This window comes from Urocitellus parryii, chromosome 5, assembly GCF_045843805.1.
Source record: "Urocitellus parryii isolate mUroPar1 chromosome 5, mUroPar1.hap1, whole genome shotgun sequence".
Classification (NCBI taxonomy): domain Eukaryota; kingdom Metazoa; phylum Chordata; class Mammalia; order Rodentia; family Sciuridae; genus Urocitellus; species Urocitellus parryii.
The window spans coordinates 196,256,034-196,283,297 of record NC_135535.1 but is presented as its reverse complement, the minus strand read 5'-3'; the positions used below and the strand labels follow the sequence as shown (position 1 = coordinate 196,283,297).

Genomic DNA, 27,264 nt, shown 5'->3' with positions numbered 1-27,264 from the left:
TACCTCTGGCCAGCACAGTCATCTCCACCCACCTCCTCTGGAGGCCTGAACGTGCACCGGTGCTTGTGAGCTGCCCTGTGGGAGAAGCAGCTGACCCCATAGAGGGGCATTGCCACAGTCAGTGTGGGCACCCTGGGGGACCCCCCACCAAGAGCTTTTCACAGGGCATGCACTCGGAGCAGGCCGTGTGGAGCTGCAAGGGTGCCTCATGTCATCTGGGCCACCCCTCTTCTTTAGCTCTCTGTCTCATTGTAGTCGGGGTTGGCACTGTCCCTCTGGCCAAGTCTCCCTGCCTCTGCTTTAGTGAAGTGAAGATTTTTTGCAACACAGCCGTGCTGCTTTAGTAGGCATTGTCCGTGAGTTCCTGTTCTGTGCTGCAACAGGAGAGTTGGACATCTGAGATAAGAGACTCCAAGCCCTCAAATCCCCCAGATATTTGCTACTTGGCCCTTTATGAGAAAAAAAAAAAAAAATCTGTGGACCTCTGGTAAATCCTGAGCAGGGTGACTTTCTTTCCGTCTCTTCCTCTGAACAGTCAGAAAGTTATTTCCGGGATTGAAGTCAAATCTCTTCTGCATCTTCATTCAACATTCACTGTCTTCCCCATCATAAAGATGTCATGATTCAAAGATGTCATGATTTAGCCCTTTCTCGGATCCCTGGGGAGATTAGGACCCTCTCCTTTGAGTCCGTTAACAGGTCTTTCATGTGTCTGTGTTTAGAGGACTCTCTCCTGAGTTCTTAGGAAAATCATTTTCTCTTTTAACTTGACCTTAGTGTTTTTTGCCTCAGGAGCCTGGGGACCTGGGGCTCTGACTTGTTCCTCTGTAGCAAGGTGAGGTAGAGCTTGGCATACACTGGGTCAGGCCCAAACAGTCCCCTTTGTATCCTTCCAGAATACATTGATTTGTCCTCTGCCAAATACATATACATAAAACTTCTCCATTTGCTATTCTTACATTTTATTTTCTTAGGTTAATAAAAATTAATATTTATTGAGTGCTTAATATTGCTGAGCCCAGTTTTATCCTTACAACAACCCCATGTGACACAGGTATTTCTACTCCATTTTGCACTAAAGCCCAGGTTGTTGAGAGTCACACAGCTGGAATATCAGGATTTGAGCCTGACACAGGAAGTTGGATTCCTCACCACTGTCCTACAGTTCCCCTCTGGACAGATCCATTTAGATATTTCAGGGAGGCTTTTGGGAGACTCATGAAATGTTGCTTGGTGCAGAGGGATCATTTTCTGCTCTGTCCTCTTCTAGCTGTGGGATCCTGATCCAGAGTCAGATCTTGGGTTCCTTGAGCTTGTCTCCATAGATGCCATCTCCTCACACCCCCTTAGGGGCGCTCACACCACCTGCTGAAAGGGGGCTTCCAGAGGCTGCACCGGGAGCTCTGGCCAGCCCGATGCAGAGCCCAGGGCTGTCTGAGAAGACCCTCTGGCTGCTGAGGGCAGGGGAAGCTTCCCCCCTTGGACTCTGGGAAGCTGCCTGGGCCTCCCGGGGCTGCCCTTTCTCAGGCTGGTGGCTGGGGACAGCTGAGCAGCAGACACTTCTCCTAAGACTAACACAGGAAGCTGAAGGTCCTCTGCTCGCAGGTCTCAGTGTGGCCTGCTGCATGTTCGAGGCCCGGCAGCCACATCCTCGGCCCCACTTAGTACCCGGTGGATTAGGAGATGCCCAGGTGATCCTGTTGCTTCCTGTGTGGGGAGGTGCACCCTCAGGGAGGGAGTGACTCCTGCTGGGGCTGGAGACCTTGGAGCCACCTCTGGGCTTGCCCAGCTCTGCTGTCTGAGGCCAGGAGGAGCTTGGAGGTGCAGCTGCCTGGCCTCTGCCGACCCTCTTCATGGAGACCTGTCTCAGCGGCAGGACAGTAGTCCAGTGATTAGGCTCCTGTCACATCAACTGCCCTCTCTGCCCAACCTACAGACCCCTGGGTTGTGGATGGCCCCCACAATGCCGACCACTGTGTCCTTGTAGTTAGTGTGGCCAGGCCCCGTGGGGAAGTGTTGAGTCTCAGTGAATGCTCAGAATGGCCCTGGGATGATTCTTTGGCAGAGAAGGGAAGCGGCTTGGAGAGCCTGTGTCCCTGTGTGGGATCCCTGGGTTTCCATGCCACCCCTCCTCCCTGGTACAACTCTGGGCAGGCTTCCCTTCCCTCTAGACCCCTTCCTCCTCCCCCCCATAGGGTGGATCCAGGTTGCTCCCAGCGTGCCTTTTCTGAAGGTGTCTGTTCTGTCTGATCATGCCACAGATTCCAGAACGGAAACAGCCTGCTGTCCCCAAGATCGAGTCTCCAGAGGGTTACTATGAAGAGGCCGAGCCATACGACACGTCTGTCAATGGTAGGTCCCAGCGGCTGGGGCTGGAGGGGACTCACTGCTTTAACCCAGAGGTCGGGCCCACTCACCTGGTGGCCACCAACTCACTCATCCCTGGCTGGAAGGCAGAGGGGCTGCCATTCCCAGAGAAAATGGTCAGGGCATTTGGCCTTTGGTCTTCAATGTGGTGCCAAGACCCACAGCCACCCAGCCAGCCTGCCAGGAGGAGTGAGGATGGCCCGCAGCGAGCAGGCTCACGGTGCTGGTGTGGACTGTGCTCCCACCTGGATCTCCTCCATTCATCCCAGAAAGAGGGTGGAGGAGGAGCTGTTGGCCAAGGGGTGCATGTCCCTGGGAAGCAATGGAAATGGAGGCCAGACACAGTCTGAGCTCAGCCTCCATGTTCTTCTGTGACTCAGAGTTGTTGTACTCCCACTGTGTGACCAGGACAAGAGCACTCAGCTTCACTGGAAAGAAAATAGATACAAATAAACCCAGAATACATTGTGTAGTGGTAAGCCAAGCGTGAGGAAGGAAAACAGAACCGAGGCTAGACTTTGGCAGGAGAGGAGTGCTTTTCTCTGATGGGCAGATCCCTGAATGTTGTGCCGAATGGATCAGGCAGATACCCGAGGGAAGAACTTTCTAGACAGAGTCAGTATATGCGAAGGCCCTGGGGCAGAGGCCAGCATGGCAAGAACAGGTGAAGTAGGGGAAGATGAGGAGTGGAGGGTTGCAGGCCATGGTAAGGGCTTTGGAACTTTAAATGAAACTGCAAGCCTTTGGAGGGGGTCCCTTAGTGACTGACCTCACTTAACTCCTGCACCCTGTATGAATGGCTACACAGGATGGCTCCATGCTGGAACCATCCATTCTTGGCCAGTGTTCTCAGCCTGAGGAAGCTGGATCAGAGCTTAGCTTTCCCTTACTATAGTGAAATAGCTGAGATAACTAACTTATAAAGAGAAAAGGGTTATTTTGGCTCATAGCTTTGGAGGTTCCAGTCCAAGACTGGACAGACCCATTGCTCGGAGTCTCTGGTGGGCAGCTGAATGGCAGTGCAAGCTATACCTCATGGCCAAGAAGCAATAGAACAAAGGGGAAGGGGCTGGGATCCCACCCTCCCCGCTGTGAGCACACCCCCAAGGCCTATAGCCCTACAGCCACAGGACCCTGACTTCTCAAGGTTCTCAGTGCCTCCCAACAGCTCCACCCTGGGACCACATCTTGAGCATGGACCTTGGCAGGAGAGTCAACATCCAAACTTTAGCACCTTCTTCTCTTTCTCTCTTTCCTTCCTTTGTAAGTGAAAGGGTTTTGAAAGCACAGTGTGATGTGCAGATACGCACAGTGACAGTCCCTGCTGGTGGGAATAAACTTGGCAGAAGGGGGCGTGTGGTTCCATGAACAGCAGGACCCAGGAGGAGACAGCACCAGTGACTTGGAGCCACGTCAGCTTCTCCTCTTCCTCCACGCTGGACCTGCCGCCTCTAGTCCCAGGAACCGTGGGAGGCGAGGGCCTGTCCACCCTGAGGATAGTCTGAGAGGCTGGCCTTGTGGGTAGACCCCTCTTAGCTTCACCCACTGAGCGCGTGTGACGTTGCCAAGTCACCTGCCCAGCTGTGATTTCAGACTGCAGCTGAGGGTGCGGGGCTGCTGTCGGGGCCCATCGTGAAGGTAGAGACGGTGACTCACTGCAGTGAGCACCTTTGTGTGTCTTAAGCCTGGCTCTCTAGGGTGTGGCCTGTGCCAGTCAGGGCCTGCCTCCCAGACATGCCCCAGGCCTGTTTGTAAGGCAGAAGCTTTATTTTGACACAAACAAGTGGTTGGGAAGACCTGGTTCTTGGTATTTGTCTCAGCCTGAGTCCCCCTGTTGTTTGTAACCGGGACTAAAGGTTATCACAAGGACAGCTTCAGCTTACCCTGGGGAGTGGGTCAGGGAAGCCCTGGGGTGGAGGAAACCCAGCTGTGGAGACCCATAGTAAGGTGGCCAGGAAGAGGGCCTCCTGTCGGGACAAGGTCTGAGGATGACCTGGGGAGAGGTGGCCACACTTGTTACAGAGGAGGACTTTCCTGCAGGACAAGCCGGTCTGTCCTCACTTCCTGCCTGCTGTCCCCACACCTGCTTGGGCAGCGGGATGTGCAGGTTGCAGCAGGAGGAAGGAGCACTGGGCTCCAGCCCCTTCCTCTAGTTGTTTGGCCAATTACTATTTTGCTGACTTCCTGCCACAGGGTCAGTCTCTTGGATTCTTGTCCTGCTTTATCAGCAGTGTCCCTACATGTGCTGCTGGGATGGGGTCCTCTCTCCAAGCAAATGTGTAGTGTGCAACCTGATGGCTTGACATGGGGGTCTTTTCGTGCCCAGGACATTGGGTTCTTCATTCATGATGTCTCCTGCTAGGGGCATAGCAGCTGCTGTAACAAATAGCTCCACAGTGTCCGTTTATAGTGACAGGACCCAAATCTGCTTCTCAGTCACAGAGCAGTTCACTAGGTATTTCTGGTTCCATATAGTTTAGGAACCCAGGCTCCTTCCATGTTTGGCCATCCTTTCTCTGGGCCACTGAATCCTCTGCAGGGAGAGCAGAGAACCCCTAAGTGTTCCCTTAAAGCACCAGCCAACCCCTCAGAGGAGCAAGTGCTAACCTCTGTGGACAGGCAGCCATGTTGCCACATGGGGGTCTCTGTACTTGGGTACGTCCCTCTCTTCATCTTGTCTCTCTCTCCTTGCCTCTGTGCTTCTGGACACCATGCAGGCCATTCTGGCAGATCTCTCCCTCCTGGAGTCCCCAGATGGGTGCAGGTGCCTGAAGGAGTCATTTACGCCACGATCACCTTGGGTACTGCTTGTCCCCAGAACTGGAATGCCAGTGATGCGGTGCCTGATGCCTGGCTTGGAGAGATGGGTGCATGTCCCGAGGACGGCACTGTCCTCTTCCCGTCCTCATGCATGGGTCCTGCATGTGCACGCCACGTGCTGTCTTGCCAGGGGCATGGTTTGCTCTGCTTTCCACAGACCCCCGCCAGAAATAGGGATGAGTGATTCCAAGGGAGCCTGCATGGTTGTTCTGCCCTTGGTTCCTGAGGACCTTCCGCAGGACACAGTGGGTGCAGTCCTGATGGGATCACCTGAACATCCCGCCTTTCCTTCCTGCTCACCCTGCATCCCCTGGAAGCCAAGAATCTGTTTTAAGAGAATCCTACATTTATGGTGTGCCGTGAGCCCTCGTAGGGATAAATACAATTGTTAGTACATTTGCCCTAAATTTTCTCCTAGCTGCCACAGGTACTACGACGGGCCGTTACTTCTCAGTTAGCTTCCTCTTACTGCAGGGAGGAGGACTAGCAGGTGTCAGAATTCTCCACAGAACACACAGGACCACCTGAGGAGCCCAAACTGGGGCTTTATCCACCTTCACGCTGCCCTCTGGAGCTTCCCTCCCTTAATTTTTTGTTTCTGGAGGAAGAATCCCAATGACATTGTGTCATTTTTTAAATTTCACCTTTTGTACAGATGATGTCATACTGACAATGAGATTTTCCCCCTGCTCCCACTTCCCTATCAGATCGACTGTTTTGCGTCCTCTGAGCTACATTTCAGTCCTGACCTATTTGCATAGAGACTTCCAATTGTGCTTTCTCCCCATTGCCACATCTCGGGGAGTTTATTGAGTTGCCGACTAGTGTTCAGACATTTGATGGATTCTGGGTACATTGGTGCACTGAGTGGATGAAATCAGGCCCCTTATCCAAAGGGGCTCCTTTGCTGACAGCTAAATAGCACTTGAATACATAGATTCATTCAGGTAACGTTCCTCTCTCTTCTTTTTTATCTTTATTTATTTATCATGCTGCTGGGGATGATCCAACCAGGGACCCTAACCTCCAGCCCCTCTTCTTTTTTGGAAAAACTAGTTTCCTAGGATAATCTCTGAGGATTAGGATTATTAGATCAAAGAACATAGGTATTTTTATGGCTCTTGAAAAAACAAGCTGCCCGAGAGACTTGTGTGAATTTATGTTACTACCAGCACAGGGTCCCCTTGCTGGGTAGTGCTGATTTTCCATCTTATTTAATAGGTATCAAATTATAAAGTAGGCAGGGTTTTTTTATTAAGTCAGAAAGAGGAGTAGTACCACACTACTTTTAAAAAAGACATTAAAATAAAGCGTTGTTTTTAGAAATGTTAAAACAAAATATATTTTCATTGGCAGCACACCTAGAATAGCTGTTGCAATGACATTGTTCCCTTTTCCTATATTCTAACTCCAATATGGTCTGTACCTTAGTATGCAAGAACCCAGCTATCAGGACAAGAGCTGCTAGAGTCTTCTGGGAAGAATTAGGTGCCCCATGGGCTCTCCCTCTTCTGAATCAGAGTGTCATGGGACAGAAGAGAGGTGTCACTCACCTGAGTTGGGGGAGGCAGAATAAGGACTGCTATGTGGAGGTTACTAGGAACTAGACCTTGGGTCCTCTTTCTGAATGGGACTGTGTCCAGTGATCAGGAGGGAGCCAGTTCCCTGTCCGTGGGGACTTCAGGCTGAGCATCAAGGTTATGACAAACAAGTTCTGCGCTGAGCCCGGGGTTGGGCCGGGAATCCTGGTCCCTTTTCCCCAGGTGCTGCTGTTCAAGGATTGATGGGTCGAGCGATGGATTGGTCGGTGGATTTTCTTCGCCTGGTTTGGGGTGGCCTTGAATGCAGCGGTGAGGCCTGGAGAGGCAGCGGGAGCAGGAACTAGAATCCGGGGCAGGTGGAGTGTGCGTAGAACTGTGCCTGGTTCATGCCGCATTGAGATGGGGGATTCTTTCACAGTGTGAGGAGGGCTTAGGACTGCCTTGAATTAGGAACCAGGTAAAGGGACGTTCTGCAGGGAGGGAGGGAACAGAGTCGGGAGGGTCGGAATGGGTTTGCTGAGAAGGGCTGTGACCAGGACAGCATACTCGGGGCGGAAGTACCATCTTCCCAGAAAGCTGTTTCCTGCTGTGGTTTACGTGGCCTTTTCCCTGACCTGGGACAGATCCAGGTCCAGGATAGAGACCTACAAAGCACATCGCTAGGGCTCTGGGGGCCTTTTCTTCCTGCCAAATCCTAAGGATGACAGAGTGCCAGGCCCAGAGGAGCCTGTGGCTTCATCCTTCCTTGGAAAAACAGGCTGCAGGGGACGCCTGGCTTCCGGGAGCACACAGTTGGTCTGTGGGGCAGTGTGTCCTCAGGGGAATCCAGAGAAGACAGAAAGGCAGAGACCAGGTTTTAGGTTATTTGGGTTTTGTGGCCCAAGGCAGCATGTGAGAAGCCTCTCAAAGGGAATTAGGGACAGAAAGTCAGCCATGGTCTTGCTTGGTGGCTGTGGGGCTGCATGAGGGGCAGGAGGGTGGTGGTCACGGGCTCGGGCTGCTGAGGCCTGCTGAGGCCTGCTGCCCTCCCCAAAGTCACCTGTTTAGGGAGACGACCTTCCTGCAGGGCCCTGACCAAGCGCATCTTCCTTGCAGAGGACGGCGAGGCCGTGAGCAGCTCCTACGAGTCCTACGATGAAGAGGAGACCAAGGGCAAGGCCGCACTCTACCAGTGGCCCTCCCCAGAGGCCAGCATCGAGCTGATGCGGGACGCCCGCATCTGCGCCTTCCTGTGGCGCAAGAAGTGGCTGGGCCAGTGGGCCAAGCAGCTCTGCGTGATAAGGGACACCAGGCTCCTGGTCAGTTCCCGTCTTCTCTGCTTGGGGGGAGGGAGGGTCAGGGAGGAGAGAGGTGCTCCCTGGTGTGCTCCCAGGGGCTCAGAGCCTGTTGATGTCAGGAGACTGTCACTGCTTCCCAACCTGAAATCACACGCAGGATTTTGAGAGTGCGGAAGAATGTGTTTTTTCTAGACTAGACAGATCTAGTAGTTTTCATCAGGCTCCGAAAGGGGGCTGTGATTATCACTACCTTCCCCATCCTTCCCATCTCATGCACCCGTGTTTGAAAGACACATCGTTCTGTCTTCTGGTCCTTAATCACCTTTTAGCCAATGGAGCCCAGTGGCTTCCTGAGGCCAACCACTAGCCCCAGTTCTAGCTACTGCTGTGGTCTGAGCAGCATGAGAATCATAGCTATCTTCTCAGAAACCATAACACTTTGAGCTACTAATTCTAAGTCAAGACCCATAAAGGAGCCAGACATAGGACTCTGATGACAGTCTTGTTTCCTGTTACATTAAATTAAAATTCACAGTTCTGAGCTGGCTGTGTTGGCTGTGCATCTGTAGTCCCAACTATTAGGGAAGCTGGGGCAAGAGGATCCCCTGAGCCCAGAAGTTCAAGGTTGGCGTGGGAAGCATAGACTTCATCTCAAAAAAAAAAAGAAAGAAATCAGTTTTAGGTCCTGACTTAAAGTTACATGGAATTATTATTCTCCTGTGGTCACAATGTACCCTGCTTTGTATAAATGTTATCGAGGTGATCCTGTCAAACAACCCCATGAGGTCCCCATTTTACATTGAGGGCAAAACCTTCACTCAGGGCAAAGCCTTTATCTGGGAGAGGAAGAAGGTACCTTCCTTTCTTGGCTAACACCTCTTCCTGGTGAGGCAGGAAATAAGCTTAGTTTTTTGCACCTGACGGATCCTTTTCTGGGAAAGCCAAGCAAGAAATACAAATACAGGGAAGTGAGAAAAGTCCGTTCCACCTTGGAGAACTAAGTTGTCTGCAGGGGACATAAGCTCATGAGCTGCTTAATGATGGCACACGTCTGAGAAACATGTCATCCGGCAATGCAATTGCTGTGTGAGCATCACAGTGTGTACGTATACAAACCGAGGCAGTCACATTATTAGGCAATTTATCTCACGATAGGGCCACTGTGCATCATGACAATCCATTGCTGACCGAAACATCTCAAGTTGGGGCATGATTGTATTTTGGGAACCCCCTACCCCCGACTCAGAGCAGCCTTGAGCCATTTGGATGAGCAAGATCCTGGAGCATCCCTACTTGAGGCTGGGGAGAAGTCGGATGCTGGGAATGGGATGGCTGGTATTTGTAGTGGAGGCTCTGGGCCTGCCATAGGGGGTCCAGCCTTCTAGTTTTGGGGGTAAAATCAGGCTCTTGGGGGGTCTTCAGCATTCAGGGGCCCCTGCTTTGCAGAATCCAGTGAGGCCAGTGCCCCTGGCAATGAGCATCTTTTCTCTTCCAGTGCTACAAATCCTCCAAGGACCACAGCCCTCAGCTAGACGTGAACTTGCTGGGCAGCAGCGTCATTCACAAGGAGAAGCAAGTGCGGAAGAAGGAGCACAAGCTGAAGATCATGCCCATGAACGCCGACGTGATTGTGCTGGGCCTGCAGAGCAAGGACCAGGCCGAGCAGTGGCTCCGGGTGAGCAAGGCGCAGGCTTCCTTCAGGCCTTCCTCTAGCGGCTCCTGCAGTTCTGCTCCCAGCTTTTCCTAAAGGGATGGCGATGCCATCCAGGGTAGAGGGCCCGAGATCCTTCACGGGCCCAGGGCTTTCCGTGCTCCAGGTCAGTGTCAGGGGAACGAACGCTGGGCTCTGCTGCTGCTCCTTCTGAATCCTTCTTGGGAGCTGGGACTGGGCCAGTGGTTGGAATCCACTTGCCTTTTTGCCCCCTGTGAGGCAACCCCAGGCTTCTTATTAAAGGGGTGTCTTCCGCTGCATCCCTGAAGTGTTTACCACAGGCTGAGGACTTTCAGCCAGCTGAACCCCACGGTGACGTGGACACGGTCATGCTCCCATCTTACAGGAATAGAGATTAAGGTGCAGAGGGCAGAGGTGACTATCCAAGGTCACTTGGCAAGTGAGTGGCAGCACCTAGGACTGTCTTACCGCAGCACTGGGTTTCCCGCCACCACAAATGCACCTGGCCCTCTGCTGTCACTCCTTCCAGGGTGTGATGCTGATGAAGTCCCTGGAGAGGGACTGGCCGCCCCATGTTAAAGATGAGCTTGATGGTTCTAGAAGGTCTGTACCAAGAAGGGACCCTGCCCAGGGCCACTCTCTCCCTCCTTTTTGCTGCCCAGTTTGCTGTCGCGGCCACATTGACACATTTCCAGCGTCATTCCCCTGCTGTCCCCTGCCACCTGGCTAAACATAACCACCATGAGGAGCCTGTCAGCAGCAGATCTGACCCCCTGATTAAAGTGTGGCTGACAATGGTACCTGCCCCAGGCACTGGCTACCCCAAGTGCTGAGTACCCCAGTTTTGGAGCAGGTGAGCTGTTTTTGTGAAACCACTAAGTGTTTTGAGAAACCACTAACTGTTTTGAGAATTCTGGCCAGACCAAGTTCTAGGAGGAGCTGGCAGCTATCTCAACCCTTATTGCAAAATGTCCAGGTGATTAAAGGCCGTCATACAGGATAAGAAGGGCCACCAGATGGACAGGCTTGTAGATTGTGGGGTTCCTAAGAGATGGTTAGCCCTTCAGAAAGGCCAAGGCTGGCATTCGAGAGCATGGGCTCTGGCCTCGAATCCTGGCTTCCTCCCTTTTGAGCTGAGTGATCTTGGGTTGGTTCCTTAATGCATATGAAGTGCTACTGTGCTGCATCTGGGCAGAGTACGTGAAACTGGACCAGCACAGAGGTGACCACCGAGGCCCGGAGAGTGCTAGGGGCTGATCTTGGGCTGCAGAGCTGACTAGGGCCTGGGCTTGGAGCTGCTGGTTTGCCTTTGAACTTCCTCGTCTCACCAGGTCTCCCCTATGGCTTTTGCCAGCTCTCCATATCCTCACCCTCACCCACTATGTGCACAGGAGCATGGGTGTGTGCACGCACACGTGCGCATACACATTTATACACACATGCATACACATGTGTGCACCCACACGTACAGTGTGGACACGCATGTGAGCACACATTTCCCTTGCCCCCAGTTCCCAGTGCTGTTCCCTGCCTGCCCAGACCCATCTCTCCCTTCCCTGACCCCAGCCTCCTGCTCCAGACTCTCACGCCCTCTCCTAAGACCCCGGCCCCCCAGTCCCTGCTGGTGGCTTTAAAGACAAGAGCGCTTTCAGAAGGCACAGCCCATCTGTGTCCAGCCTTCACAGAGGGGCCTCTCTCCCAGGTCAGATGAGTGCAGAGGTGACCTGGCTGTCAGGGCCTGGCTCCAGAAGTCCCTGCCTCCTACAGTGGCTGCTCAGCCTGCCTCAGGGCTCCCCATCAAGCTGCCTGGGACTTGCAGAACCCGCCCACCGTCCCTGGGCCTCCCGATTCTTCAGAATCACACTTGACATATTAAAGACAGGAATGTATGTGCCTGCCCTGTGCTGGGTACTGGACACTCATGTCCCCAAAGCCACTCTGTAGAGGTGCCCCATCTTACAGATGCCAGAGCTGGGGCTTGGGCCCAAGGTCATGTGGCTAGTCTGCCAACCCCAGCACCAACCCTCTTCCTATGAAACTGTGTCATATATTCTTTGTGGAACAAAGCCTAACTGGAGTCAGTGTTGAAAGTGAGAATTGTCTTGTTTCCCTCCCCCATAACTGTTCTTCCTTGTATTCTTTGGCTTTTGTGATGTTAAGCCCATTCCACAAATTGCTCTAGGCAAAGATTGAAAAGGAAGGGGACTTGAAATTGCTCTTACTAATTCTGTACCTCCAAGGGCTTTGCAATTGTGTATATGTGTGTGTGTGTGTGGCTGGCCTGCCAGCCTGGGCTGTGCCCCTCTGGGAATCCCCAAGGTGGCCCCTGGCTCAGAAGGGGGGTGGGTGCATTGCTGTTTAGTGAAGTCAGAGCCACCTCTGACCTTTGTGTGTCCCCAGCCCAGGCCCTGGGTGGCAGTGAAAAGGCTTTTTCCCAGGGGAGGCTGGGAGGGATGGTAGCAGGCAAGTTTGGAGAGATGGTAATGGTGGTCAGCTCAACGCAGTCGGCTGGCCTGCTCCCGAGTGGCGTGGAGAGTCCAGAGCCAGCCCATGGCCCCCACCGCCAGAGGACTGTCTAGCAAATGGGACTGTTCATGTCACCCAAAGCAGAGCAGCTGGCAGGAAGGGGCTCAGGGAGCTGAAGGCTGGCTGCTCTGGCCATCTTGGGGCTCTGCTGCAAAGGCCCCTCACCGACACCCAGGACATGGGGGACCTGTAGCCATGGGCCTGTGCCACCAGGTTCAACCACTGCAGCCTCCACAACTGAGTCCCATGGGGCCCGGGCAGGGGCAGTGCTTCTCTGTTCCTTTCAGCTATGGGTCTTCTCTATCCCCACTCTCCCTGCCCCGAGGGCCCCTGCCTTGGTCTGGCTGTGTGTGTGCAGGTGGAAGGGGCTGGCACGGACCCTGGCCTCATTGAGGGTGTTCTTGCCTCAGGTCATCCAGGAGGTGAGCGGCCTGCCTTCTGAAGGAGCCTCTGAGGGAAACCAGTACATCCCAGATGCCCAGCGCCTGTGCTATCAGCGGGTAAGGCTCTGCCCGCCTGGAAGTGAGTGCCATCTGCCCTTCTTCCACACGAATTTCAAGTGTAAAATGGGGAGCTTTGTTTTTGCATTTCAACTCCATTAAAAGAAACATACAATGCTTGGACAAGGGCAGTGACCTTAGTTTGGCAGGAAGAAGGATGAAATGGATACAGGGCTAAAATATTTTCTTGCTAGGGCGGGGGCAGTATTATGAGAGCAAAAGTCACTTGGCCCTGCATGCTTCAGCTGGGAGATTCATTCTATGAGGCTCTTCCTTCCTGCTTGTTCCCCTGCGGAGCCTCCGGGTGGGACAGTCTTGACGTGTCCCCTACCTCCAGAGGGCTCAGGGTGCCTTTGCCTGGAGCCTGGGCTTGAGATCAAGGAAATCGGGTGGAGGGCTGTCACCTGCAGGGTCACCCCTTTGGTCCCTGAGTATCTGCAGGTGGGTACCCTGAAGCCTGGCAGTGCAGAGGGTCCCTGCCAGGGAATGGAAGCCAGAGGGCCCACGCGTCTCTCAGGCCCCTGGAGACGTGCTGCAGCATGGCCCCAGGGACTTGAGAGGGGCCGGGCAGTGGTGGTCTCCCTCATTCTGTGGCAGGGTTCATTTGTGTGTCCTTCCTGTTGCGGTGGGAACTGAGGATCTCTCTGTGGTGTTTCCATGGCCAGGTGCCACTCTTCCTGGGTCCTGCCTCAGGCCAGGCCGGTTGGTTGGAGCCATCAGCTTGCTTCCTAGAATAGGTGGTTGGCTGGAATGTTCCCGAGTCACATTCAACCAGCTACAGCTAGTCCCCACGCGCCTAGTCAACAGAGATGGAGATTATCCCTGTCTGCACCCAAGATGCATCTAATCTCTCTTAAATTGAAGTTCTCAATGTAACCATTCCCAGCCAGTGGTTCCCATTCATCTCTCTCTCTCTCTACACCCCCCCCTTTTTCTTTCCTGTAGCCAGATATAGCTGAAAAGTACCTGTCTGCTCCAGAGTACGGAAGCTCCACAGACAGCCACCCTGAGGTCCCAGAGACCAAAGACGGTAACACCGCTGTGGCTGGCGGCCTCGTGGTGGGGAGGGTGACATTATTCCAGGATGAGACTTGGCCATCTGACTCAACCCTAAAGGGTTTCCACAGCTGATTCTAACATACCCTCCGACTTATAAACCATTGGAAATCCTGCATCTGATAGATCCTGGGAAACTGAAGAGGTGGCCAAATTGAAGTTAAGTCTCATGAAAGGCTGAGGATGGAGTATTCCGTCTCTTCTTGTTTGCCAACCCTACTTCAAATCCCTTTGAGCCATAGAGTCTGTAAAGAGTCTCAAGTGCTTATCTGTTCTTATGAGAAGGCTGAGTACCCCCTTGACGGTGTGACTTTGGAGACAGCCAATTCTGGGGAGCAGACATGTGTGTGCGCGTGCGCACATGCAGGCAGGGAGCAAGAGGGTTCTGGAGGGGATGAGTTTGCATGTGGGTGGGCTGCGTACAACACTGATTGCTTTCTCTCTCCTCTCGACAGTCAAAAAGAAATCTTCTGCTGGCCTCAAACTGAGCAACCTAATGAACCTGGGCAGGAAGAAATCCACCTCGCTGGAGCCCCCAGAGAGGTCCCTGGAGACATCTAGTAAGAACCATAGCTGCCTCTAGGACCTAGGGCTGGAGCCCAGACCACGAAGGCAGGGGGTTCCAGGGCCGGTTTAAGCACCTCTAGGGATGGCAAGCACACAGCCCCTGGTTTTAGTTTGTCTTTGTTGTAGGTAGTCCTGGTGCTGAGCCGGAGTCGGTCTTATTGCAGTGTTGGATCCTTTGTGAAAGGGGAACTAATCAGTGTCCCCCAAGTGTTCTTTAAAGACTGATGCTTAGTTGATCAGTGTCTGTGGGAGGGAGGCATGGCAGACACAGTGTCAGGACCGGGGAAGGTGGGTGGAAGGCACAGTCTTAAGACCTTCAGCCCAAGAGAGAGGCTGGCTTTCCCGCCTAAGCATGCACTTGGCCTTCCTTGTGGCAGTCAGGACTTGGGGACATGGAGAACCTCTTCTGCCCTGTGGTCAGACATGGCATGTGGACTTGAGCCTTAAAAGCAGGTGGAGCTGAGGAGGCTAGAACCACCTGGGGCAGCAGCAAAGACTCAGAACAGGCGGGCCGAGGAAGGGAAAGTGAGAAGCCCACGTGGCTGGACCGGAGGACATTACAGGGGCTGGTAGGTTCTTAGATGTCATTGTCACTGCCCTCGATCCGGAAATCAAGGTGAGAAGGCAAAGACACTGATGTGAGGGATCTTGATCCCCAAGCTGGGGTTCTCAACTGCAGCCCTCCTTGGGGCCTGAAGGCCATTACTGTCTGCCTTTGGCCATTACATCCTTGTGGAATGATGTCCTGTCCCCAGACTCTTTTCTGAAGCCCAATTAGGTTCTCTTCTGGTTTGAGGCTGGCAGGATGGTGGTGGAATAGGAAAGGAGTGGAGGAGCGGTGGTGCACGCCTGTAATCCCAGCAGCTAGGAAAAATGAGGCAGGAGGATCACAAGTTCAAATCCAGCCTCAGCATCTTAGGCCCTAAAGCAACTTAGCGAGATCCTGTCTTTGGGGTTGTGGCTCAGTGGTTAAGCACCCTGGGCTCAATCTCTGGTACCGAAAAAAGAAAAATGGAGTGGTCTCCTGCTTCTCTGGCCAGGACAATGGGTAGTGCCTGGGTCTGTCTGCCCCTGCAGCCTGGGAACCTGATCCCTGTGCGTCACTGTCTGGGAGATGGTTGGGTCATTGCTGGAAGTCTGCTCTCTCAGCCAACTATGCTCCTGTCCCTTGGGGGCAGGCCAGAGAGAACACAGTGGCTGTCCTCCCCAAGACTCGGGTGCTTAAGATCTGAGCTCCCGCCTGCTCCCGCCTTTCCAGACCAAACGGCACTTTGTAAGTCAGTGTATCTGAGAAGGTGAGGAGCAAAGAGCTATCGACTCACTGCACAGGTGGAAGGAGGGTCCTGAGGCTGCATTTTATGCATCCTTGTCACTGCAGGGACAAGGCTGCGTGTGGTGGATAGTATCAACTCAGTAAACACTTATCTGATGTGGGAAAAGCCTTGTCCTCTCCTTGGGAAGCTGAACACAGCAACCCTCTGAGAACTAAAGAATGGCATGATGGGTGCTGGTGCTAGCAGCCTGTGTGCATAGAGGAAATGGGGTCCCTGGTGGATAAGACAGACCTTAGGCCTTAAAGAGGCCACGATGCAGTTCCTGCCTTTGGGAAGCAGGTGTGTCCAGGTGGGGAGGCGGACATGGAGGCAGAGAGTTTCACTGGACCAGGTTCCAGGTCTGACGGAAGACAGACTCAGGGGAGGAGGAGCTGAATGCTGCACAGGCTGAGTCTGAACAGCTGGGGGATGCAAAGGCTGTCGGGAACCAAGAAAGCTGCAGCTGCAGAGGCAGCAGGGTTGAGCCAGCAGCTGGGAGATGGGGTGGGCAAGCTTCCTGCCACAGTGACCTGGGTGACCTGTGGTTAGGAGGGAGTGCTGCTGAGGGCCTGGCTACTTACATACAGAAAGAAAACTAGGGACTTGAGATCCACAAGCTTCCATGCAATATGAAAGGCACGGACAGTTCTGAAATTGATGCCAGAGGACAGTCTTGTGAGGCCCAGAGGCCCTCCTTCAGCCATGTCCCCTCCTGCAGGTGTGTGGCCCCAGCTCCTTCTCAGCCTCACCCCACTGCATGTCTCCTACAGGTTACCTGAATGTTCTGGTGAACAGCCAGTGGAAGTCATGCTGGTGCTCCGTCAGGGACAGCCACCTGCACTTCTACCAGGACCGGAACCGCAGCAAGGTGGCCCAGCAGCCCCTCAGCCTGGTGGGCTGTGAGGTGGTCCCAGATCCCAGCCCCGACCATCTCTACTCCTTCCGCATCCTCCACGGAGGGGAGGAGCTGGCCAAGCTCGAGGTACCACTGGCCCCTAGGAGGATGTGGGCAGCAGGGACAGCCAGGGCTGGTGGCTGCAGGTCTCCAGGGCTGTGATCCTGCTGAGGCAGGATCCACCTAGCCTCAGGCCATTTTTAGTTCCCTTGTCTGTGATTGTTTGCATTAAAAAAAAAAAAAAAAAAAGTCCACTCCTGTTCCAACCTCAGGGTGGTTGTGTTACAGGAGTGGGGCAATGAGCTACTTCCTGCACTTAGAGCAGGCAGAGTATTTATAACTCCCAGAGCTGCCAGAAAGGCTCTAGGATTCAAATGGGTGCTGGTTTGTGTCACCAACCAGGAGGGCTGGTACTTAAGCTCTGTCAGTCCTCATTCTTATCTGGGGGACAGGATTTGCTCTGTGATACATTTCTCCCATTCCCCACCCTCTGATGTGGTGTTACATTTATAACAATCACAAGGTGACATAATGCCTTGCTGGGAGCCCCGCAGGTGGAGCTGATGGCACACACTTGTCCATTAACTCCTGTTGGCTTAGTCCTTTATCCCAGGTCTTCCTCCAAATTTTGCTCTAACACTGCCCTCTAGTGGCTAAAACATCCACATCATAATAGCTTCCTAAAGATGAGCTTGGTCGACCCATTTGACAATCGGCAAATATCTGCTCAGAACCATAACCATAACGTGGCAGACAAAAGAGACAGATGCCCCCTGATGGAACTTATATTCTAGTTTGTGAATGTGAGGATATTTGGCTAATTACCCAATTAATTGCTTAGTTACAGTTGCTGCAAGCAAGTGAGGCAAGTACCAGGCAGGTTGGATGGGGACTGGCTGGAGATGAGGCTGGGAGTGGGCAGGGCTTGATCCTAGGAGCAGTGGGATCCCTGGCCCTCAAAAGAGGTGGCAGGTCCAGATGTAGATTTTAAGATGCTTCATCCAGCTATTAGGTGGGGGATGGACAAAAAGAGACCTATCAGGAAGCTGCTATAGTTGCCCCAGGCAAAGATGGTAGTAGCCTACACTTGGGGACCCCCATGAAAAGCAGTATTGAGAAATTCAGTTGAAAATACGTGGGAGAAGGAAACCAACTAACCATCCAATTGGGCTTACAGCTGCCTCTCCATTTAAGAAAAACTCAATGTGTGTGGTATAATGCCCAAATGCTGGTTTTCCTCATGGAGATAAACCTGAAGCTTTTATAGAATTTCTAGATTTTTCTCATTCTAAAGGCAAGAAACGATGTTGGCATTTTAATAGAAGTGCCCAAAGTGTGTGTTGGATTAGAACGCATTATACCCCAGAGGGGAAACACCAAATTCACTGGAATTTCGGTGATAATTAGTAGAGCTACTTGATCTGCTGTTAGGTCTTTAAGATGCCTTGATTTGAAGTCATAAGCAAAAGTAAATTTGAATAGTATTCCTTAGCAAGGTCCAGGCAGTCTGGTATGTATGGATTAGAGTGACAATGACATGAGCATCATGACACAGAGGTGTCAACCTACAGTACAATTCTTCATTGTAATAACTGTTAACAGTTATTTATAGAAGCACAGGCATATAAATGACCTGTGATATTTTGGACTAATATCCAGGGCATCACAGAGGTGGTCACAGATGGAAATGGGGTCCCTGGGGGTGGGATATGCTGTTAAAGATCACGCCCAAGCCAGGCTGTTTCAGGGACTTGACAGGCAGGACCGGGATCAGGCAATGGCAGTGTGGTGGCCTGGGGGGGAGGCCTGGCTCATGTCTCTCGGCCTCCCTCCAGGCCAAGTCTTCCGAGGAGATGGGCCATTGGCTAGGCCTCCTGCTGTCCGAGTCAGGCTCCAAGACAGACCCGGAAGACTTCACCTACGACTACGTGGACGCCGAGAGAGTCTCCTGTATCGTGAGCGCGGCCAAAACCTCTCTCCTGTGAGTCGGAAGGGCCTCCCGTTATGCCCTCTCCCCCACTCAACCCTGCTTCCAGACCCTGGGCCAGGCTCTGGTGCAGAGCTGGAACAGAGCAGCCACTGACAGCACGGGGCTCAGCCCTGTCCTGTCTATTGGCAAGAAGATGTGAAGTCCTAGGCCAAGGGGCAGCCCTCAGGGAGGCCCTGCTAAGATCTGCAAGCTGAGCTGGGCTCTGGATGGCCGTGGGCTCTGGCTGGACACTCCCCAGCTCCCTAGGCAGAGTGGGATTCTGTCCTTTGTCTTTACACCAATTCAGCACTTGATGCCTCACAGGGAGGCAGAACTGGGACTGGTGAAAGCCAACCAGGCCACTGAAGCAGAATCCATTTTCTTATGCATAAAACAGGACTAGTGTGTGGTGTACCCTGCCCCAGGGGTATTGTGCAGAGCCAGGGGAGGCTCTTGAAAGAGAGGTGTCAGGAGGAGGTGACCACAGGATGCTAAGAGGAGGGGCATGGGGCAGGGAAATGTGTTTTTTTTGGGGGGGAGGGGCGGATCTGGACCCAAGAGTTCTAGGGCAAAGGCTCTGGGAAGAGAGAGATGCCCCCAAACACATGGAGGCAGGCCTTCACCCCCATATCTCCACGCAGCCAAAGCCTTGCATCCTGGCGAGTCCACCCCCTGTCCTGGGTGCCTAGCGCATGCTGTGTCTGGCCCGTGTCTTCCAGACTGATGCAGAGAAAGTTCTCAGAGCCCAACACTTACATCGACGGGCTGCCCAGCCAGGACCGCCAGGAGGAGCTGTATGACGATGTGGAGATGTCAGAGCTGACGGCCGCGGTAAGGGCTTGGAGGGCAGCAGCTCCAGTCCTCCTCCTGCCTGCCCTGTGCACCCCCATGCTGGAGGTGGTCAGGTTGTCTCCAAGATGAGTGGTTTCTAAGTCACCTGAAGGCCATCAGTGTAGACCCCAGGTGCAGCTGGCTCAGTTCTATGCATGGCCTGGCTTGGCCTGCGGCAGTGCTAGGGGAAGGGTGGCACCATTAGCCATCAAGGCCCACACAGGGCTCAGGTGGGGTCACTACCCAGCAGTTCCTGGCATGGAGCCTTGCTCTGCTGGGGCTCTGCGGGTGATCTCACTGAATCCCACCCACTACAGGAAGCGCTGCCTGTTCCCTCTGTACAGACGAGGAGGTGAGGGTCAGGGAAGGTGAACGCTGGGCCTGGGACTTCAACCAGTCTCTGGAGTGGCACTACCAGTTCTCAACAGGAGGCTCCCTGGGGAGGGAGGGCATGTCTGGGAACCCCTGGAGGAGACAGGCGCTCTGAGGCAGGGCTGGTGCCCTGTCACAACTCGGGAACGGAGTCATGCTGGATGGCATCTGGCTCTTTTGCAGGTGGAACCCGCGGAGGAAGCCCCCCCTGCCGTAGATGCCCCCTCTGAGAGAGAGCTTGACCGAGTGTACCTGGACCTCACGCCAGTCAAGTCCTTCCTGTACAGCTCCGGGGGAGCCCAGGCTCAGGCCTTCTTCCCCTCGTCTCCACCCTTTGATGATCCCGCCGAGGCCCTCCCTGCTGACCCAGGCCTGGCCCCAGATGAGCCCTGCACCAAGTCTGCAGAGAACCTAGAGCAGCAGGTACAGGCCGGTCCCTGCAGAGGGCTGACCACCTTCCTGTGCCCATCCTCCAGATGAACTGTGTTTTCTCCCCACACAGCGGCAGCTGGAGGGCCGGGAGCCCGAGGAGCCTTCCCTGAGAATCCCCACAGTCAAATTCCAGCCCGAGCAGCAGAGAATCTCCTTCCCACCAAACTGCCCCGATACTGTGGCTGTCACCCCAGCTAGCGCCAGCCCACCTGTGAAGGACAGGTTACGAGTGACCAGTGCAGGTACCTATTGCAAGATCAGCGCTTAGCGTTTTGTACTTGGCTCAGAGAAATTAGCCCTATTCCCTCCCTTTCCGATGAGGAAATAGGTTCCAAGAGGTGAAGTAACTTGCCCAAAGCGGCACAGCAAAGAAAATGTGCACCCAGTTTCCTTTCCTGTCCCTGATGGGCTGACCTGGTGTCCAGCTCTGATCTTCTGCCCCAGCCTTGGGTTCTGAGTCTGGGGAGTAGTTGGGGCAGCCCTAACAATCGAGCTCAGCTGACTTGGAACATCTGGGTCTACAGAAATCAAACTTGGCAAGAATCGGACAGAGGCTGAGGTGAAGCGGTACACAGAGGAGAAAGACAGACTCGAGAAGCAGAAGGAAGAGATCCGGGGGCACCTGGCTCAGCTCCGGAAAGAGAGACGGGAGCTGAAAGAGACCCTGCTAAAGTGTGCGGGTAAGGGGCCTCCAGGTGGGGAGGGCCCAGCGCTGGACTCTCAGCTTAGGGGACATAAGGGCTTTGTGGTGGTGGGACCTGGATCTGTCACTGGCTTCCAGATCTCTGGGCCTGAGCCCCTTCACCTGTGGCATATCCTTGTCACCTCTCTAGCACTGTCTGAAAGGCTGCCATCCCGCAGAGGGACCCCGACCCAGCCCAAGCAGACCAGCAGGTAGCTGGCTAGCTTAAGGTAGAAATCTTAAAAAAAACGAATGTACCATTCCTGGGCCCATCTTTCGATGCCCTGCCAAGGCCTTGTTTTGAGATGTGGGTCAGCAGAGTGGTATCCCGTGGCCGAGCCGACTGCCCTGTGCCACACTGGTAAAGCATCGACCTCCAGACTCACTCCTTTGAAGTGAATCAAAGTTTAAGATACTTGTAAAGCAAATCTGAGGCCTTCCAGATTGTCTTCCAAATCACTCTCCTATCGCTGGACAACTGTTTTCTAGCAACTTCCCTCTTGTAGAACCTCCTCTAACCTTGAATTTCTGACAGTAGCTTTGTGTTCACTTAACATTTAAATTTCAGAGTTGCATGAACAAGCCCAATAGGCATAGTAGGTATGGGGACAAATGTAGCTGCTTTCTGGGAAGCTTTCGATTGCTGAAGGAAGGTCTTGAGGTTGCAGTCACCCAGTTTTTAAATATTGGCTTTGCTGAGACAGTTGTCATGTAGTTGACCCATTTAAAGTGACCAAGTCAATGACTTTTTAGTATATTCACAGTTTTGTAGCCATCACCACAATCAAGTTTTGGACCCCAGAGCCTGTATTGGTCATTCTCCCACTTTCTTATCCCAATCTACCATCTGTCACTCTAAACAGCCACCCTCTGATGCTGAGGTGTTCCTGGCTGGGCTTACTTTTGACTCAGCTGAGACTGGAGGGCTGGGACATGAGCTGATGTGGGTGACCCAGGGTCATCTGTGACGGTACTTAGAAAGCCCTGAAAGCCCCCAGCTACGGTGTGAGGCAGGGGCTCCCCACCCTTTCTCCTTAATGGATAGTCCAAGTGGGAGAAGAGAATTTTCACTATGGTTTATTCTCCTTGCAAATAAGCCCTTGAGATCCAGAGGATAAGTGATTCTCCAAGTATTCATACTGAACAGCAAATAACAACTATATTATCTTTAAATGTCAGCACCAAAAATATCACTTTAGGTATTCTCAACTTTTTTCTATGAATTTTCCCTAAACAGTGGCCCCTCTTACTGCTTGTCTCTGACTGAGGCCCGCAGGTGATCAATTACCACAAAGCCTGCAAACAACCTGGTGGCTGTTGACTCATGCTTGGGACTATACTGACCCATGTGGTGCCATCCTTTCCTCCAGCAATGGGCTCCTGCAGGTAGTTTCTTAGCCCACTTTTATGTATTTTATCCCTAGGGGCTAAGGTCAGGCCTCGGGAAGCATAAGACCCAGGGCATAGAGGGAACTGTGGGGGTAGCCAGAGAACCCAGCCTCTCTCATGCTTTAGCTGCAAGAATAGCAAGATCTCAGAACCCCTGCAAGCCCACCAGAAGAGACTCACCCTTCCAAGGAAGATTTCCCAGGCTTTGTAGAATGCTCACACAAGATCTGGACCTAGAGGCTGTTCCCTGCACACACAGGCCATCCCACCTCTGAGTGGAAAAGCTGGACCTGTGGTCTATGTCCACCTGGGTCCTCCTCCAGCAGGGGTGTGTGTAAACTCCTTCTACTCAGTGTGGTTCCCTGGCCTCAGCTGAAATGTTCTCTGTAGCGGCTTAATTCTGTCTCCAGACAAGGGAGTCCTGGCCAGCTTGGAACAGAAGCTGAAGGAAATTGATGAGGAGTGTCGGATAGAGGAGAGCAGGCGTGTGGACCTAGAGCTCAACATCATGGAGGTGAAGGACAACCTGAAGAAGGCTGAGGCTGGGCCCGTGACACTGGGCACCACTGTAGACACTACCCACCTGGACAACATGAGCCCTCGTGTGAGTGCCAGCTCCTCTGAGCTCTTGCTGGGCCTCCTGGACATGGGCTAGGGGAAGTGGGTCATGTCTTCCTGCCCAACTCAACTCTTGCTCTCCTCCTGTAACCACAGCCCAAAGCCGCCACCACCGCCTCCACCTCTCCCCCAGACTGCACCCCAGTCAACTCTGCAACCGCCCTCAAGAACAGGCCTCTTTCTGTCATGGTCACAGGCAAGGGCACCGTCCTCCAGAAAGCCAAGGTAAGCAGTCACTGCCAGCCTCAAGGGCCAGCAGAACCATGAGGGCTCAGCTCTCAACAGAAAGTCAGTGACTCTGGCTTCACTGTACCATTGATTAGCCAGAAGGCTCTTACACTTGATTCAAGTGTTCTTATCAGTAAGCCCCAAGGACACTTCTGTCCTTGGCTTTGAGTGGAATATATGGGCCAGCTGCAGCTCAGACCACAAATCAGTGCCTCCAAAAGGCCTTATACCATTAAAATTAAATAAACAAGTCACCCAACAATGGATGGATCGATCCCATGATCGGGTCTCTCCCTGAGGGCTAGACAAAGTAACATTAGTCTTTACCTCAATTGTACAATAGAGAACATGCCTGGAGTTGCCTTTGGACACTGCTCTTTCTGTCCCGCTAGAGGCACCCACCCACTGGGTGTTCAATCCATTAGAGTAGGTGACCTCCCCTCCCTCCCTGTTATGGTCAACAGCACTCTGCCAGAGCCAGGCCATCTCTTAATAGGTGCTCCTTGCAGGAAGGAGCACACAGGTTTGAAACATACTCGTCCTATTTGTAACTGCTTCTGTGCTTTAAATTTTTACATTTTTCTGAGTATATAAAGGTTGCTACAGATAATAACTTTCTTTTTTGGGGGGGTGTGTGCTGGTATTTGGTGCTCCAGGAATGGGAGAAGAAAGGAGCAAGTTAGGAAACGAACATCATCTAAAGACTTTTGTGTCATTGGGACCTTGGTGACAATCCTGCTTTGGTAAAGTCTTCACTGAAACAGCGACTCTGTTTAGAAGAAAAAGCCAGGACTCGGGTACTGTGAATGGAAAGCTTGGTTAAGAGCTGGCTCTGTCCCTTTTTGAGCCCAGGGGAGCAAATCCAAAATAAGGCTTCTTTGGAGACTGGAGTCTATTGGCTGTAATCAAGACATTGTATTAGGGATGTTCTGTTTCTGGTTTTTAATCAGTGTTTTTAGTGAAAAGTTTCTGGTGATTAAACTTTGGGGTAGAAGAAAAATTGAGGTATCAGGACCCTGTCCCCCTGGCTTTGGTGACTGAGAAGACCTGAACGCCCTTTCCAATGCCAACAGAGTTGGGGGTTAAACCGCCCTTGCCTTCAAGTTTGATCTCCAGTGTGATTGTGGGCCCAGCTGTCTCTAGTGATTTTAAACAGCATCAATACCACCTGCAGCATGAATTTTAAGAAACAGTAGCTGAGAGAAATATTTGGGATCCAGCTGAGGCACTGATCCCACCAAGGGTCTTCGTTCCGGTCCAAGGCAGCCCTGAATCAACTGCCTTTAAATAAAATTGTGATACTGTATTGTATAGAAATGTTTAAAATCCCATAGTTTAGAACAGTGAAAAGTGTTTTTTGAGATCTGACTTTTTACATGACTATAGAAAAAAATTATCCTATGTTTACAGATTCAGTCCTATAGTCAGGCCATTTTGAACAGGAGAATTATTTAATATGATGCTCTGTTAGTTCCTGTGTTGAAGTTTCTGTTTAAATTTCTAGTTACCTTGCAAGAAAAAAAAAGTGGTGAATTTTGGTTAGTATAGTGTCACTCTTCCTTGTGCTGTGATCGCATTGTTAACACAGGTTGAAACATTTCATCTATACCCCGCCTTAGTTCTCTAACCATGGTTCCTGAGAGCTAAAAGTCTTTTTTTAAAAAATGTATTGTCTTTCTAATCCCAGGGCATTTATTTCCCATGTCATAAACACTTGGTGACCTGAACCAAGTGAGTTAGTTCTTTTTGTTTTTTAATAAAATGGTCATTGTATTTCAGGTTTTCCTTGTATTTCATGGAATAACTTGGGGCAGGGCCAAACATTTAACCTTAAAAATATATACAAACTGATAGAACCATAAGGTACAATCCCAGCAAGAGATTTCAAAGTCCTCTTACACAATTCACCAGCTAAGGCTAAAAGAGGATTGTAATAGTAGAAATAGTATAATTAGCAATGTAACAAATTCTCTGGAAACATCTACAGAAACTGTTTTATAGGCAATTGAAAAATCAATATGCCTATAAGTTAGACTCCTAAATAGTAATGAAAGAAGTTCATGGCATAAATGTTTATTTACAAAAGGACAAAACTAAATTCTCTATCATTAAAAAGACTAATGCAAAACAACAAAAAACCCTAAGGCTGTATAGAATAGCAGACTTGACAGAGGCCAAAGTACAGATACAAGAAAGTGCTATGGACATGTAAAAGTCTGAGAAACAGGTTTTCCACGACAATCATCAAAAATGCTATACATATCCAAAAGAAAAACCAAATCTCACTTTTGGATGTTGATGGAAAAAAAAAATCATTGAAATTCAGCAATGTTTTTTGAACAATGATGAAAGTATACAGATGTATAATTTATCACATTAACAGACTACATGTGGGAAAAGCATACCATAAATCTCAATGCTCATAATAAACATTCTCATTCATCAAGAGCTAGGAACAAGCATCTGATAAAATGACCTACAGGAAACACGCAGAAATTAGCACAAGAGTGACCGTCCTTTTTGTTAAGAACCAGTTATGAGTAAGTGTTATTACTGCTACTTTTAAAAACATTCTGGAGAGCCTGGAGAAGGGAAATGACGAGAAAAAGTAGTACTCAACTTCAAAAGGAAGAGACAAAACTATCATTTATAGATGGTATTTCCCTGGACACTAGAGTGGTCAGAGAGTAGCTGGCACCAGGATCATTCAGGAAAATAAAAAGATATGATCCATCTTCAATGCTTTAGTTAATGTAAATAAAACACATTCATATAATTAAAGCTAGAAGTAAATTTGAAATGAAAGAAAAGAGCTTGACTGGTTAGGCAATGCCAGTTCTATTGGGACAATCAAAAAGGTCCATCTGGCCAGTGGCCCATTCACTAGAAAATTCAAGCCAGGTATGGTGGTACACACCCATAGTCCTAGGTACTCAGGAGGCCAAGGCAGGTAGATCGAAAATTTGAAACCAGCCTGGGCAATACGGCAAGATCCTCTCTCTCAAAAACTTAAAGGCACACTCGCCAGGTTTGATCCTCAGCACCACATAAAAATAAAGATGTTGTGTCCACTGAAAACTAAAAAATAAATATTAAAAATTCTCTTTAAAAAAAAGAAATGGTAAAGACCTTCAATGTATAAGTCCAGTGTATTATTTAAGTCCAAGTAATCCAGATGAGGAGCCAAATAGCCTTGAACAAGGAAAAGAACCTACATGACAAAATGATTATGTTATTAAAGATAATGAATTAATATAATTGATCAGCATCTCCTGGATGAGCATGTGGCCCTGTCCGAGTATTGCCTTCTGAGAAGAACAGTAATAACATAAAATTGATTATCAATAAAAATGTCCCTAGAACACAAATGACCCAGTGCTTGGGACACCAGACTTAATTTTTAATGTCTAATAATACCATGGTGATAACTCTTTTAAACACTTTTCAATCATCAGAAATCCTGAATTTCTTAAATTGGTATTTAAATTAAATTTGTACTTTTACATGTAAAACAAAATATTTATATTGAAAAGACAAAAACCATCCCCAGCACCACAAAGAAAAGAAGGAAACACTATGATAAAAGTTTCTGGATTTTTCTATTAAAATCCTCAACTCTAAACAACATGACCAAGGGGAAGAATTGATTCCTAAGTACTGCAGGAGTAAATACTCAGTTTGCCAGAAAAAAATTGCAAATATTCCTTTTAAATAAATAACACCACCTCTTGAAATAGGTATAAAAAATGTAAAAAAGCAAAAGTCCCTGTAAGTTTCTTTAACCTTTATTTATTTTAAGAATTCTACTCTGCCCCACTAAAAGAGGAAAGGAAGTTTTCAATAAACACTCCATAATTAACTTCTCGGTCGTAAACTCTTTTAAAAGGAAGCCCCACCAAGAAGCTGTCACCCAGAGCCAGACCAACCACACAAGGCCCCTCCAGACCTGGGCCATTTGCACAGTTGACCCCTCCCCTGTAGCCAGCCAAGTTCATTAATTGGTCAAATTCCGGTCTGGGACTTTTCCTAGTGTCTCCTTGACACAGAAGTCACAAACACCAATAAGTCCCCAAACTAAAAGCAAATGCACACAAGAGATCTTTCAGGAAGTGAAAAAGTCTACACTTTTCCCATTTGGAAGTGCCGTTGCTCCATGGTCCAAATGATATGCTAGTAAATACCTTCTGCTGGGCATTACCGTCTCACCAC

At 51.0% G+C, this 27,264-nt stretch overlaps 1 protein-coding gene across 1 annotated transcript in view; it reads left to right on the top strand.

Annotated features, from left to right (window-relative positions):
• The window catches only part of Afap1l2 (actin filament associated protein 1 like 2), a 90,060-nt gene extending 65,311 nt beyond the window's left edge, over nt 1–24,749 (top strand). Inside the window, exons 5-19 of the mRNA XM_026389169.2 lie at nt 2,262–2,352; nt 7,824–8,026; nt 9,501–9,680; nt 12,614–12,703; nt 13,649–13,733; nt 14,215–14,319; nt 16,410–16,621; nt 18,370–18,515; nt 19,223–19,334; nt 19,890–20,129; nt 20,209–20,380; nt 20,663–20,818; nt 22,620–22,813; nt 22,924–23,052; nt 23,712–24,749. Coding sequence (XP_026244954.2) covers nt 2,262–2,352; nt 7,824–8,026; nt 9,501–9,680; nt 12,614–12,703; nt 13,649–13,733; nt 14,215–14,319; nt 16,410–16,621; nt 18,370–18,515; nt 19,223–19,334; nt 19,890–20,129; nt 20,209–20,380; nt 20,663–20,818; nt 22,620–22,813; nt 22,924–23,052; nt 23,712–23,738 — 2,142 coding nt within the window. The 3' untranslated portion in view covers nt 23,739–24,749. The remainder of the gene's footprint in view (nt 1–2,261; nt 2,353–7,823; nt 8,027–9,500; nt 9,681–12,613; nt 12,704–13,648; nt 13,734–14,214; nt 14,320–16,409; nt 16,622–18,369; nt 18,516–19,222; nt 19,335–19,889; nt 20,130–20,208; nt 20,381–20,662; nt 20,819–22,619; nt 22,814–22,923; nt 23,053–23,711) is intronic.
• The last annotated feature ends 2,515 nt before the right edge of the window (nt 24,750–27,264 follow it).